The sequence below is a fragment of the Acyrthosiphon pisum genome, chromosome X (genome assembly GCF_005508785.2).
Source record: "Acyrthosiphon pisum isolate AL4f chromosome X, pea_aphid_22Mar2018_4r6ur, whole genome shotgun sequence".
Taxonomy (NCBI): domain Eukaryota; kingdom Metazoa; phylum Arthropoda; class Insecta; order Hemiptera; family Aphididae; genus Acyrthosiphon; species Acyrthosiphon pisum.
Window position 1 is genome coordinate 41,077,150 of NC_042493.1, and position 16,922 is coordinate 41,094,071.

The 16,922-nt window shown below is 31.7% G+C and overlaps 1 protein-coding gene across 1 annotated transcript; it reads right to left on the reverse strand.

The window, feature by feature from the left end:
- Positions 1-12,271: 12,271 nt before the first annotated feature.
- LOC100162196 (KRAB-A domain-containing protein 2-like) lies at positions 12,272-13,729 on the reverse strand. Its single transcript, XM_008191685.1, has 4 exons — positions 13,591-13,729; positions 12,864-13,370; positions 12,433-12,636; positions 12,272-12,342 (listed from the first exon to the last, which is right to left on the reverse strand). Exons 1-4 carry the CDS (start codon positions 13,727-13,729, stop codon positions 12,272-12,274), a joined length of 921 nt encoding a protein of 306 aa, XP_008189907.1.
- Between the last annotated feature and the right edge of the window lie 3,193 nt (positions 13,730-16,922).

Consider the following 16,922-nt stretch of genomic DNA (forward strand, 5'->3'; position numbering starts at 1 on the left):
TTCTGGCATGCCGCCACAAAAACGACGATTTCAGGCATGCATTAATTTCATCGGCAGGAGTAGATTTCGGAATGACGGGAAGTGTTGGACGAAAATCTCCAGAGAGCAATATCATTGCCCCACCAAATCGTCTCGAATCACCTCGTAAATCCTTCATCGTTCGGTCAACTGCCTCCAAAGCTAGTTTATGTGCCATCGTGCATTCATCCCAAATGATGATTTTGCATTCTCGCATCAATTTCGCTGTCGCTGAATTCTTGGTCGTTGTGCACATAGGCTTGTCAACCATGAGAAGATTCATTGACAGCTTCAAAGCGGAATGTGCAGTTCGACCGCCTTCCAACAATGTGGCAGCAATGCCAGAGGATGCGACAGCCAACGCAATTTGAGATCTTGACCGAATTGTTGACAGAATCGACGCAATGACGAACGTTTTGCCTGTCCCTCCAGGAGCATCGAGAAAGTAAATGCCTCCCGTTCCATCATCAATAACCTTCATCAGCGAATCGTATACATTCTTCTGCTTGGCATCCAACAGCGGCACATTTTTTCTGACTCTTTCAGCCTGCTCATCTCGGTCATAGTTTTTCTCCCGCTGTAATTCAAAATTGAATGCAGCGTGCGTCGAACGATTTGGCGTTGGCATTCCCAATGTTGACAACAGACTGCCGCACATGAGCACGCACATGTCTTCGATCAGAACTAATGCTTCGTTGCGCATCTCGTCGTTACTTTCAAGATCAAAATTAATATTTGTCGTTTGAACTCTGTGCAAAATGTCATTAACCATCTCGTCCTTGTATTTCTCCCACAATGCATTCGGGTTTGATGGATGACATGTGGCTAAGATGATCGCAAACAGCGTATGAATTTGATTTGCTTGCGCAGAAATGGTTGCATCGGCGAGTGTTAAGTCCCAATGTGAATCGTTTTCGAGCAAATTCAAGCATTGGCAAACTTCCCGAAAAGTGGCACACAGTACACCATCCACAGTACGCAGGGAATTGGAGGATGTCGGGCCCCTAACGTTCACCAAAAGTAAGCGAAGATAGAAGCATTCGTCTTGGCGTGGATAAACTGTGTATATTCGTCCGAGGGCATCAGACGAATAGACATCAGCGAAGCCAGCAACAGCATCACCTTTCTTCCTGCGTTGAAACTTCTTTCATGCAGCAATCCATGTATAATAGTGTAGCATTTCCGAATATAGTAAAGTCCTCACGAACGGATCGCTTGCGCATGTCGAAAAAAAATTTGTCAATGTTGTCGCTTGTGGTCGTTCTGCTCTTTGCGCTGCGTTCACTTTCGTAAAGTATACACGCTGGGCGTTCTCTAGGTGAACTGCCTAATGTAAGACAGTCGGGTGACGTTCATGAATTGTAAATGAAAACAGCCGCCGAATTGCCTCATTACAACTCACGTAACGTCCAAGTTGAAATTTCATCACCTCATCGTTTGCATTTGGATCAGCAATGCCAAACACAACCATGTCACTCCCTTTGTTCACATATTTGCAAACATATTTGATAGATTTTATGGAGTTGCAATACTCAACATTGCAATGAGTTGAGAACGTTTTCGACAAAATTGGACAATATGGAACGATACAGCGATTATCGACGACGACATCTTTTCCTTTGACTTTCATTATGATTCATCTGCTGTTGTCATCTGGAGAACAACGCCGATACAATGGATATCCGTCGATTCCACTGATTGTATCAGCCACAAGCGGACGCGAAAAACGCTCTGTATAGTTTCCGTTTTGCATGCACCGTGACCCAGGATTCTGAGCTCCACAAGGGCCATGTATCATGTTCGTTGTCACAAAGGATGCAACTCAAGATCTGTTTCTGGATCTGGTATTTCGGCAGAAATGACCGAATCAATATGATCTGGTCGGACCTTGTCAAACAACCCAAAGCAAAATGTGCGCATGTGGTAAACCACGCTTCTGCCATTCAACTGAGTACATCCAACAACGGATTGCGCCAAAGACCTTCTGCTTAATGATGTAATTCATGAGTACTACGATCTTTTGTTTGAATACTCGTGCAGTGATGTCATGTCGATCACTTGGTGTTTGTCCTGTCAGCAACTGATTTGTAATTTCGGGCCAGTTCGGATTGCAAGTAAACGTGATGAACAAATCAGGGCGTCCGTAATTCCGCACGTACGTCATCACATCTTGAGCATATTCATGCATGTGGCGCGGGTTTCCAATATGAGTAGCTGGGAGAATTGACAAACGACATATGTTGGCCGCGTCTCCTTCGGTATCGAAGGCATCACGCAATTGGATGTACTCATCTGTTCGTAACTTTGACTGATTGAAGCGAATGAATTTGAGACGCTCCGTTTCGACCTTGACGTACATGTCGACGCAGTACTGTTGAAACAACCGGCGATATCTCAATAGATGATTGTCAAAATCTTGTCAAATCATCAATCGATATGCATAAAAATTCATTGAGCTGACATTTTTATTCGTTTCTTCTCCTGAAATATGAATTCAAACATAGTTATAGTATGAAAAAGAAATGATGACCTGTAAACAAACCTGTCATTGGGTTGACCATCTTTATATTTAAGTGATAGCCATCCTCTCCTCGACAGAACATCAACGGGTATTGAAGTGCATCATATGACCGATGAGTCTCGTACACGCGCTGCAATTGTCCACCATTTCGACGCTTAAAAACAATATCGCGTGATGCCACATTTTCGCCAACAATCACCACTACTACTTCATTGATAGTGGGAGCATTGAATTGTCTTGCATGGCTTCCAGAGGATCTTTTGTCTGCTCTGATAATGATTTTGTGGTCGTCAGAATGCATTGTGTCCAATGCGGTTTTGAAAAATCTGACCAATTCATTATGCTCATGCAGAAGAATTTGCAATTGTCCGATCATTTTAAATTTATTCTCAGGAAAAATTGCACACCGCTGTTCTAGTTCATTTTCTGAATTATCAACGAAATATATCTGAAGGAACTTATGATCTTCGTTTGGTTGTGGTAACAAAGCGCCTGCTCGATGGTGAATTTTTCCTTGAATCTGAATATTTAAATGGTCATTTGTAAAAAAAAATGTGTTATTATTACTAACGCCTTTACCTTATAACTCGGGTTGTATCCTGGTTGTTCAACTACTTCGGCCCCAAATGACGTCATTTGAAAACTTCCGTTATATTTTTGTGTATTCGCCAGGAAAAGTTTTGATTGGATTGTATTTTCATAGAGAAACGAATACAATGGCTCTGGTGGTTGAGCTAAAACTGGTAATTTCACCTTGCCACCAGCGCAGCATAAGCCGGGGGTTTCCAAACGAAACTTCAATGCCTTGCATTGCTGGCATACGATAAATAATGAACCGATATCAACACACAAAAGATCTTTGTAGGCGACTGCGGAATCGTATTCGAAAGCAGCGCGATTCTGAACTTCTTCTTCATATATTAACATGTTGTCGAATTTGAAGCGGCGTTTGTGCAGCGCGGGCCTATGTATTATGAGCACGTCTCAATTAATTTGCTTCTGCCCGTTCCTCTTGCGTTTGATTATAACGGACATTATCACAGTTTCTTGCATTACGTGTACGCCGTTGAATGTTTGTTCTTCTAATAGGAGGCATGATTCAAGCATACAAATTCTCTCCAAAAAAACAATAAAGTCGTTTTTGATTGAAAAAATTCATAAATAAAATAAAACGATAATGTTCCAAAATAAAATGAATAATGTGCCAACTATTATATATGTTTACTCTAAAGTTCTAAGTGTCTATAATCAAAAATGTATATCAACCCGAATATAAAAATATATTTTTTTTTGTTTTTTTTTTTCGATTTTATCGACATTTAAAATCGATTTCAAGCCCTGCTATTATCGATATTTATATTATATAATATTTTTATTTTTATCTGCTAGAGGGCGCCACTGGCGTAACTCTTTTTTTGTCTCTAAATATTCTGGACACAGGAGTTAGGTCCATAATTTATGCTATAAACCGGCTCCCCGACACTCTATCATTTAAAAAAAAATCAAATTAATCGGCACAGCCGTTCTCAACTGATGCAATGTTATACATTTTTGTCTCCATTTTTATATATATAGATATACCTACTCATTTACTTTTAGAATTATAATAACTAACGTTTTAGTACTAAAATATTTGAAATTGCATTATTATAGTGTAATAAATAACAAAAAAAATAAATATTGTTGTTCAGGTTCTTCAACAAACGTTGGTGAATCAGATATAATATTGAAGAACTCTGATGATAGTTTTACCTCCCAATCATTATTATCTGAAGCTCAAAGACAAAATGAAAAAGCGCAATTTACATCTGTAGTATCAGAAGTAGATAAATATAACAATAAGTTAAAAAAGATGAAATTATTAGATAAAGCAGCTGTTGGTGAAAAGAGAAGTTCTGTGCTGGCAGATTGTAAGTGCATTGAATATATTTAACATATTATTATATGATATACCTATTCATTTAATATAAAATAAAACTTTTAGAAATTGTAGAAAGTAATGTTTAAGTTCTATAAATTTTGAAATTATTTTATTTTGAAAATTGTTATTGTTCAGGTTCTTCAACAAATATTGATAAAGAAGAAGATGTTATATTGGCAAGCTCAGATGATAATTCTAACTCGCACAAAACAACTGAATGTTCTGAAACTTGTAAGTTGTACCTATGTACAGTTAAATGAGTATTTATTACATTTTATAACTAAACTAATTATTTTTAACAGGTAAAAATAAACTTACTAGAGAATTTACTATTTTCTTATATATTTTTTCATTTACTAATTGTTTTATAATTATTTGTTGAATTCCTTTACCAATCTATTTATGTAAAGTTATAGTATATTTTGAATTTAAATATTTTTGCAGCATCTGTTATTGATGATAGTGATGTCGATCAGAATTATACTCCGAACTATCATAAGCAAAAACAAGATACATCTACTGAAATCTGGCCTAGGCCTAGACCAGCTACTTTGGGTAAGTAATATATTAATTTTAAACATGTGAATGTAATATTATAAATTATTTATTGTAATGTTATTAGATAATGATATTGATGTAAATAATGAAAGTATGTATGCCATTCCATCTACCCTTTCACAATCTCAGCAACCACTACAATCTCAACTACCAATTAATTCTGCTTAATTTACTAGTAAAGTATCCTATATTTCATTTGTTATCAATTTAATAAGTATAGTCACTTTGTTGTAAACTAAAAGTCACTTTTTAGTCGCTTATTTAGAAAAATAAGTCACTTAACCTCCAGTTTTGTTTTGCATGCATTTAATTAATTATTATTTTTAATTAGTTAGTATGGGTAAATTTCATAATAATAACTGGGCTTATAATTTTAATCTGTAAATCTAAAAATATTGTCATATTTTAGGATATATAAGAAGCTCCTAACACTAATCTTGAATATTATTCTTTATTATATCATTCATTTATTTAGGTTGTATGATTTAATTATGTGTTATTCAAATTTATTTTTAAAATAACCATTTTTTTTGTATTTATTTTATAAAAGAAGTTAGTAAGAATCATTTAAATTGTATTTAGAAGTTTAACAAAAAATGTTTAATAATAGTAATAGTTTTTAGACATTTTTTTTTTAATTAGCTTCAACAACTCGCAGCCCTGTTATTATACAACTTAGTTATTTAATTTTTTTTTTTTTGTATCGTCAATCACAAATGTACAAATTATTTTTGATAATAATTAATTTTTTTGTTGAACTTTTTCTTAGGTTTTCAAGGCAATTTTTGGTAATAATAATAATATATTAATCAAACACACTAATTTTTTAGCTCAATTATAATATTTTTAGTTTTATGCATAATTATAAATTATCTGAACTATAGTGGTTTACAATATAAACTACATTTATAATAATGTATTATTGTTGGTTTATATTTTATTTATAACACAAGCTACATATAAACCATTATGAAAAAATTAAACTTACTACATAATAACTTCACGTAGTTTTTTTATTTTTTATTTTTTTTATATTTAGTTTGTTAATTATTGTTGTGTAACTTAACTAATTATATTATTATGACATGTAAATTAAACTTCAAATTATTAAAATTTAGTTAACACTTTTACAATAAATTTGTTTAGATGCAAGTAATAAGTCAAACTTTAAAAATGCATCCAATGATGAAATCATCACTGCAATAGGGAAATGGCTAACTAGTGCCAAAGGACGGCTCGTTAAAAAAAATCCATTGGAAAATATTATGTAAATCTTTATATACCTAATTATAATTTGAAAATAAAAATTCAGAAAGAGTTTTATTCAAAGATTTATTGTTGTTCACTTTATTCAAAACATTTCTTTAAGACCATAATGTTGGTAATAATATAATATTTATTGTCATTGTAATTCAGACTAAATACCAAGTTAATTAATATATATAAGATTCTCTTTTGAACTACTTGCATATACAATGGACTCGAGTTCTATAGATATTATATAGACATTACATACTAAAAGTATTGTAATTACCTATATTTACCTATATTTTAGACTAAAACTGATTAATATCATAAAATAATTATTAATTGTTATTATTTAATATGTATTAGATATTTTTTTCAGGTAAGTGGTATACATACAATATAATATTAGAGTATATTATACAACTTATAACATTGATTAAGAATACTTAATCAATGCTTATAATATATTTTGTAGTGTACAATTTTATAATTAATCTTATACATACAGAAGATATTCATTTTTGTTTATATAATATATATTGTATGTATATGCATATAAAACATGTTTTTGATATTAAAAAGTATATTAGGTACATGTCTAAGAGATATCATATTGTATTAAAATCAATAATCATTGAATGTACATTTGATATTAAAAGCAAATATCCCATCTTTATTTTTTATCTGATATTTGTTGAATATTTCACTTTTAACATCCATGAGATCTGGATGTTTGGTTCATAAGACATGTGACAGATATCTAATGTATGTTAAAAAATTTTCTATAGCGTTAATTTAGATATACAATAGACATAAATATATGAAAATGAATAATCAAGAAATATTCATTAAATATTCCTTTGCTATATGTACCTTATACCATTTTTAAATAGGGATGCGCAAACAACATCGATATTATCGTTTCATCGATATTACAGTCTGATATTATCGAAAATGTCGCATCGATATTTTTATACCGATATATCGATATAATATCGATGCATATATGTAATATTGATATATCCATCTATTTTTTCATACTAATTTTTTCCAAGTTATTTCTCAGACATGCCTTGGGTCATACAGGCTTTAATGGATTTATAATTATCTCGGTTGTCGCCGTTGTCGGTCACCGGGACAGTGTATCCGTATATATATGTATTTGTGACTCGCTGTGAATATTATTATCATTACCCGGAAGTCTCGCACTCGGGCAGTCGACGATTATTTTTCAATAAAATTCCTAAAAGTCCACAGTAAACACCAACGTAGAATAGACTATAATAGACTACCTATGAACTATAGGTATTAAATATTATTTCCTCTGTGGCTCTGTCGAGCTGTCGTTTGTCGTCAAGAACTCAAGAGTCAGTTATTACTGTTATTAGTTTATTACTTACTACTTAGCATTGAATATATTTACATATAGTTCTAAATAAATAAAAATCTAAATCTACTTGGTGCTTACCAGTGGATAGACTTCAGTAACGATTAATTGTTTATCGCTGCGATTTAAAATATTAATTAATTTTTGGAAAACAAATTTTAAATATTACTGATGTTAATGAAATTTCAAAGTGGAGTTCTTCACGTATTTTACAATATTTCACTAAAGTCAGTCAATATTTGTATAAGTGTAATATCTGTACAAAAGTTTATAAAACACTCAATGGTGGTGTTCAAAATTTAAGAAGCCATTTAATAACCGAGGGTAAAAAAGGAAGAGATAAAAAAAGAAAAGCGCAATCTACATTGGAAAATATTAATAAAAAGCAAACGTTTGATAAGTATAAAAATTAAGTAAAAATTAAATTTAAATATCAAGTCCAAATGCAATAAAAATTAATTTAAAATAAAATTGTTATGAGGACATGTGGTTTATATTCTTAAATAATATTTACAAATTATTATTAAATATATAAATAATTATTTGAAAAATTTTAATAGTTTTAATAGTTATAGTAGCTCTTTAATATTTATTATTTTGGGCGTCCATGGATAATTGTAATATATATTTTTATAAGATTAGAAACATTTTTAATTAATTATTATTTATTTATATGCATAACAATACTTTGGTATCAACATTTAAAACTTACTAGGTAGGTACTTATATTAGTTACTAATAATCTAATCTTGAAAAAAATATCAGAAACACAAGAAATTGCAAGTGAAAATGAAAATGCATTTAATATTGATGATCCGCCTGCTACTGAAGCAGAACTTTCGACATCTTCATCGTCAGCTACATTAATTAATGATGGCGAAGGATGTTCACGGGTATAATAATTATTATTTATATTAATTATAATTAATATAATTTCAATAATGATAATAGTTAACTTTAAAAATCTAAATTAAAGCTAACAATCAACAAAATAACAATAAATTATACTTTTGTTATAATTATATTTAAAAATGTTTTCTACTAAGGATTTTCATAAAAGTGACTCGTCAATAAGGGAATCTACATTTATTGCCTTCGATCAATCGAATCCTACCAAAAAACAGCAAACTTTGCCGAATATGATGTACAACATTTCTTCATTTTCAGGTAATTAGTATTCATATAATTTTATTTTTCTACCTATTTAAATATATTTTTATATTTTAACGAATAATAATATATTTATAATACCTAGTAGGTTTATATTATATTACATAGATATAACACAATTTAAAAATAAAATTAATATAACAACTTTAAAATATAGATATTTTTAGTTATAATTTTGAAAATAATATATAGGTGTGTATAATAATTATATAATATTATTAATTTAGCCGATGGTTCGAATACTGTAAAAATTACCGATGCAGTGGTATACTATTTTTGTAAAGAAAATGTCCCGTTTGCTACAATTGAAAGTTCTGGTTTCCGAAATTTACTTAGTACAATATGTCCACTTTATAAAATTCCCAGTCGTGACGAAGAAGAGTAGACAAAAAATTTAGCGTATTAGCAGCCGAATTTCGAGACAAGCTTATCCAGGTTAAAAATATATCACTAACAACTGATGTTTGTACTGAAACCATGCAAATGTGAAATTATATTGGAATAACTGTTCATTTTTTTAACGGAACTAATATTGAATCGGGTACAATTTCATAATATTTCTGGTGATATACGTATATATTTCTTTATTTATTCGGAATTATAAGGTATTAATGGTATTTTAGGAGTCATTGGAGTAACCGAACTAGATGAAGTCATACTTCCAGATATTTAGGTGAAGTTTTTGTTAATACAGTATCAGAATGGGGCATTGAAAAAAATAATGTAGTGGCTGTAACAACAGATAGTGGGGCTAACATAAAAAAAGCAGTAGTTGACAAATTTGGAGAACAATGACATTTAGCATGTTTAGCGCATACTATTAATTTAATTGTGGAAAAAGGTATTAGTAAAACCCAAGAAGAAAATGTCACAACTAGAGTTAAAAGTGGAGGAGTTCCCCAATTACTGCATAAAGTTAGATGTAGTATTGTTAAATACTTTAAAAAAAGTACCAAGGCGTGTGATAAATTAAGAAGTGTTCAAAAGTCAGAAGGTAACAAATACAATTATTAATAATTTTATGACAAAATAATAATTCCTTTTTTACTGTCCAATTTACAGGAGTGTCCGAAGGGAAATACAGAAAAATCAATACTTGACGTAAAAACGCGCTGGAACAGCTCATTTTACATGGTGGAACGATTCATTTCAATGTCAACTATTATTTCAAATATTTTACTTTCTCGAACGGGTAATGAAGTTCCGGAAATGTTGTCGGCACGAGATCTTCAGTCTTTAAAAGAAATCTGTTTGCTACTTGGCATAATTGAGAAACTAACAAAGGAGCTATCAACGGAAAAGTATGTCATGTCAAATAAGATCATCCCTGTTATAGTGTGCACTCAAAATTTAATTAAAAACGAGAAAAAAGTTTTTAATATTGCTAATAATTTACAAACTAAACAATTAGAAGAGTTTGCATACCGGTGTGGGAAGTTGGAATATAATCCCAAATAACCCAATATTATCTATTTGCACTATACTTGATTCCAGGTTTAAAGATATATATTTCACAGAACCACAAGCCAAATCAAAAGTATTAAATACTCTAGTAAATTTGATCGAGGCACTAAACCCATTTGCAAACAACGATGAGATCTTAGAAAATGAAGTAGAAGATAATGTTGATTCTACTAATAGAAATAATTGCATTGATCTTTGGAGCCTACACAGGAGTCTTGAGAAAAAACAAAAAAATAAAACGAAATCCGGATCTCATGCGAGAGATGAGATACATTCTTATTTGGATAAATCGGTTATTGGACTCAAAGAAGATCCGATTATTGAATGGGAAAATATTAAAGGAGCTTTTCCAAATCTATATAAACTAGCTAGACAATATATTTTTATATCAGCCACATCAGTACCATCAGAAAGATTGTTTAGTAAGACCGGTAACATTATGACTAAAAGTAGAAATAGAATGTTAGGCTCAAGATTGTCAAAACTAGTATTTTTTACAATCATTAGATGATAAGTATTGGTTCTGAATGTCTAATTTTCTAAATGTTTTACCTTACAAGTTGTAAATTTTATAATATTCAATGTACCCATAATTATATATTAAAATATTTACTTGTTATTTATTTATATGACCTATTAATATTAATATATAAAATTATATATATATCGATATTTCGATATTTTGATACCTATAAAAAAGTTTACATCGATATTTCATTCATCGATATATCGAACCATTGTCGTTTTTGCGCAACTCTAGCCGTAACCCGACTTTTTTTGCATTTTTTTTCGATGTTTTTTCACGTTATTTTTCATATAAATATTATATACACTATACAGGAACATGTTAATATTTATTGGTTAATATAACTTTATATGGCTGTATATTATATATTATATACCTATATGTTATTTAAATTATTAGGAATTTAACACATTATTTTCTCTAAATTTTCATTGTTATATTATATCATACAATAAATACATATTATATTTGTTTTATTTTTCGTAAATTATTTCGAATGTTGTGTGATTGGGTTTTAGGAAAATATTATTTTTCCTCTTCACTTATAGCCGCTAGACGTCGGGTCTGCAATCCACCGCAGGATAGCAATATATATACTACAAGTACACATGTTTATATGTATTGTATTGGTTAATATATTATGTATATATGTTACCGCCAATGATGATAATTAGGTATTGTTAAAAATGACTAGTCTATGTTAACACTGACTGTTTTACATAGGCATTGATATTATTGGCTAGTCATTTTAGAGAATACCTAACTAAGATAGACAATAATAGAACAAATTTAATATTAATACCTACATAATTTCTATGATTGACCTGTCATTGTCATTATTGACTAAAACTATGTAGCCATTGATAATTTTATATATAATATATTATATTTACTATTTAAGAATAAACAATGAAAAAAAAATATAAGAAAAAATTAATTTTTTCATAATAATTATTATTTTAATACTTGTATGTTGATTATTGATTATGACGTATGGGTATCACTTATTCTCGCATGATAAGCTGTTATGGCACTTCGATGTACAAAGCCGGTTGTTAGATCTACAAGTACATTTATTTGTTTTGCATTTTGTTTTGCAGTGGCACCGTTGAAATCCTTGAGTTCCCATAACACTGTTGACTCCAGCCTCTTCACGGAGTGTAATTTCTTTTTCGGCAGATAATTTTAAGACGTTTTCGAGAAGAATAAATTTTTTTTTGCAAGGAAAAATTTCCGTTCTTGTGTATAAATGTTTGAGAATACCGTTTTCTGTTCCTAAAATATATTTTTATTATTTTAAATTTAAATTTAATTTGAAATTTGCATACCTAATTTATACATGTTATCTTCGATACTAATGATGACAGCCAACACATTTCGTGGTGAATATCAACATCGGGAATTGAAACTCGAAAATTTACCCCTACTTCAAGATCTTCAAATTTTTTATTAGATTTTTTAATCTTTTTTGGCCCGATTTTCCAAGCATTTTGCAGATAATTGTCTTTCATTCAATATATCAGTCTTGTCTGATATTGACTAAAATATAAAAATTAATTATTAATCATTGTATTTGTTTTTTGGAATAATTAATTAATTTGAATCACAGATTGACTCACTTAAATGCTCATTGTTGGTTAGTTGAACTCCATCAAGATTATTTTCAATATCGTCTTCTTGTCTAATATTAATATCATTATCAATTTCTCCAATATCTTCTTCTTGGTTTAAATTAGTGGTTTCATCGAGTGGAAATCCAACTGACGCTACACCAAGTCTTACAGGACACCCAAACATCGCCTCATACGGTGATCTGCCAATTCCTATTTAAATATTAAGTTTAAAAAAATGTGAAAACAATAAAAATAATATAAAATATTTAATTAATTAATTAGTTAAAAATGTTTAGTTAGTTTATTAAAAATGTACTTTTTATTTACCTACCTAGTTCATGCTCAACTTTTTAAATTATCATTAAAATTACATATTCGTTTAACATAAAATTTAAATTTTTTAATAAATTTTTTATTAATAATTATAATTCACAAACCTGAATGAAACGCGCGATTTTTTCTGAATTGAACAAATTTTATTCCCGATGGCCAATCTCTAGAATTATTTTCAGCCATCCATGTTGCCAAAATGTCTTCAACATCGCGATTCGCTCGTTCTACCGACCATTGGCTTTGGCTGTGCTTTGGTTTGCCATGAACTATTTTAATATCACCCCATATCATATCAAGCTCAGTTATCATAGTGTTTACAAATTCTCTTCCGTTGTCAGAGTGGAGTATTGCAGGTGCACCAAATGTAGTATGAATATCGATCAAATTAAATACTATTTCTTCAGCACGTTTTGATTTTAAATGTCTAAGTAGAATGAATTTTGTTAAATGGTCTTGATAGATCATGATAAATTTAAATTCATTATAAATTTGACTTTGCATATCGATAAGGTCAACTTGGGCTCGTGAATTGAATGCATTATGAAGCATGGGTTTAGAAACTAGGCCTCGCTTTGGATTCGATGATTTTTTTTTCACAATGAATACAAAGACTTAAATATATCATAATAGTTTCCTTGGTAATATTACAATATTTTGTCTTTAATTCATAAACCATGCGGTACCGACCACCATGACCTATTGCAATGTGACTATCGTGTAAAATATCAAATAATTCGTCATTTGATACATAATAGTCTACATTTTCTGAATTATTACTTATAGATTTAATAAGTCGTTCTTGCCCATTGAGTGTTATTATACCATACTTACGAATGTATCTGTAATCCTTTGCACTTTTCTTCCCAATTTTTTCCTTAGCTAATTTAACTTCTTGCAATCTTAACATATATTCCTCTTCACGTTTATTTTTCAATAAATCAGATAATGCGTTGTAAAATTTTTGACGCATTTCATTTGAATTTATTTTTTTAATAAAACAATTCAACACTTTTCGAAACGAAAAACTATACGAAACTATGAACTATATTATACGAAAGTACAACGTAGACTGTAACAATACTTATGTTAGGTAAGTTGCCGTGAGTATTAAAACTATAAAAGATACCTATTATTATTCGTTATAAAACAGATACCTAATCTTAACGTTGGTTTTTAAAGTTAAAACGATAAAAGATAACATTGACTACACGACGATAGGATATGTTATAATAACTAGTGACAGTACGAGTTCGGCCTCCGTCCAGAGCACACGTGTGTTACGTATTTATTAGCTTGCGATAGCAGTATACATTACTACATGAACATTCTTCTGGCTGCAGGTATGTAACCTCTTATCTTTATCGGCCCTCACCAGTTAGCTAATTAAGCCGCTGTCGCTCCACACAGCGCAATCAACCGATAATATGGCTTCGGCCAATTTATCAATCACGGATACCCACAAACAAACACAATCTACACTTCAATTAAAAACCAACACTCCTAAATCATTCGCAGAAACCACAGCCAACACCATTTTCCCAAAAAAAGAACAAGCTATCGTACTAAACACCATTAATGACATAGCCCAAATTGAATACATAAAAGCCTTCGGAAAAATCACTTCAACTAAAAATATTTCATTTGCATCCCGTATTTCCAACAATCGTTTTTGCGTTTATTTCACGGACAAGCATATCGTCGACGAACTAATTAAAAACTATTCATTCATATCAGTAAACGAACACCATATACCTTTTCGCCGGTTGGTCAATCCTGCAAAAAGATTTATCATCTCTAATGCACACCCAATAATCCCGCATGAAATAATCAACGAACATCTATTATTAGAAGGCATCAAAACCATATCTCAAATAACCTTTCTTAAAGCCGGTTTTCATGATGACCTGGCGCACATTTGTAGCTTCCGTCGCCAAGTATATATACACCCTGATGATATTTCTAATGTACCCAGTTCAATCGTCATTAAGTACGACAACACAGACTTCAGAATTTTTTTAACAGACGATACACTCACATGCTATGTATGCCACCAATCTGGACATACATCCTCCTTCTGTAAAAAAGACAAAAACGTTAATCATGACATCACTAGCAACATCCAAACCCCTACAAGTGAGGAGGATAGTGTACTATCTAATTCCTTAAGCTGTACTCAAACGATAACCACACCCAATGAGAATGAAGACACTCAGAACCAAAACACTACTCTCAACAGCACTCAAGAGTTAACCCCTACCTATGAAAAAGCAAACGTTATCCAAAACTCCAGCGCCTACCTATCAGAGCCACTCATGCCCAATAATGCAACATGTATCTCAAATGAACCAATCAAAAGACCTCCGCCATCGCCAACCAGCTCGTCATCACCATCAGTTACACCTCACCTCATCGAACAACAGAATAACAAAAATCCCGAACAGCACAAAAACATAAGAGAAAAACTATTAGAGTCAAACAAAACAAAAAATAAAACTCTAGAATCATCCAAAAAACTTAAGAAAAGCAGCTCACTCGAAAATATCCACACGAAACTCACTGAAGGACTCAAACCCGCCGAATCTTTCTTCTCAAACAATACAGAAATCCCTATATCCTTCTCTCAATACACATACGTAATGGAGAACTTTAGTAACAAATCCATCAATATAAATTCTCTATGTGAAGAAATCAATGTTGACATCCACACACTTCAAAAAATTACTGAACAAGTCAGACCAATGATAAACGATAAATCTACAAAAGCCAAGCTCACCAGACTACAAAACCTCCTATTCCAATCTCTCCCTATACATTAGCTAACCAATCTCACTTCAATCATCCTCGCACAAGCACAACACACATATCACCCGTTACTCTCATCAAAATATCCAACATCATACAATGTAAAAATAATAATTTCTTTAATCAACATGAGCTTAAATATTATACAGTGGAACATAAACGGACTAGTTAAAAAGCTAAGCAACATCCAGATACTAAACCACAAGTACAATCCTATACTTCTCTGTCTTCAAGAAACCAACCTCAAAGATAATTATATTCCACCAGTGAAAGATTATAATGTTTACTACTCAAATCGGACAATATGCGACAGAGCAAGTGGTGGAGTGGCCATTTTTGCTCGCTCTGACTACCCTACTACACAAGTTCCATTACAATCTCATCTCGAAGCAATCGCTATAACCATTCAACTTGAATGCAACATCACTATCTGTAACCTGTATATCCCCAATCAAAAACAATTCTCGTCCTCAGATATAGAAAATTTAATTCATCAACTTCCCCACCCTTACATACTCGTTGGAGACTTCAATAGTCATAGTGAAAACTGGGGATCTGAGAGAACCGACCCCAGAGGTAAAGAAATCAATAAAATCCTAGAGAATGAGAATATAGTCCTCCTCAACAATGGAGAACACACTAGACTCAACCCGGCTAACGGCCATTTTTCAACTATTGATCTATCTCTTTCAAGTCCATCACTAGCTCAGCGAATCTCATGGACAACCTTAGCCGAGATATACGACAGTGACCACATTCCTATAAAAATGGAACTACTAACACACAAAACCCTCCCAAATGGAAAGTCAAAAACCCCAACTGGAGTCTCTTCACACAACTAATTGAAACTAATCTATCTACAAACCTTCCTCCAAGGGACTGCCCAATTGATTCCGATGTCACTCATATAACAGAAACAATAATTAATGCTGCTAATCTATCAATAGGCAAAACCAAAAGCTCAACAGCAAAACCCAATGTCCCCTGGTGGAACTCTGAGATAAAAGAAATAATCAAAAATAAAAATAAAGCACTAAAAACCTTCCAAAACTCAGGAAAAACTGAAGATCACATCATACTGAAACAATTAAGGGCGAAGACCAAATATCTGGTAAAAAGTAGCAAAGAGAAGTCTTGGAAATCCTTCACTTCAAGCATCACACCCAGAATCGACTCCAGTATAATCTGGAGCAAAGTTAGATCCCTGTGTGGACAAAGAAGAGAAAAACACACCCACTTAATCATCGACAACGCGATACACACGAATCCTATTGATGTGGCAAATCACCTCGGAATTTCTTTCCAAACAAACTGCTCCGATGACAATTACGACAAGACCTTTCTGACTAACAACATCCAAA

What these genes read in the sequence shown, in the direction of transcription:
- LOC100162196 (XM_008191685.1), bottom strand. Translation starts at nt 13,729, where the DNA reads ATGCGTCAAAAATTTTACAACGCATTATCTGATTTATTGAAAAATAAA. An exon ending in AAAGGATTACAGATACATTC is followed by an intron (nt 13,371 to 13,590) that starts GTAAGTATGGTA and finishes GATATATTTAAG; the next exon opens with TCTTTGTATTCATTGTGAAA. An exon ending in AACCAACAATGAGCATTTAA is followed by an intron (nt 12,343 to 12,432) that starts GTGAGTCAATCT and finishes AGTCAATATCAG; the next exon opens with ACAAGACTGATATATTGAAT.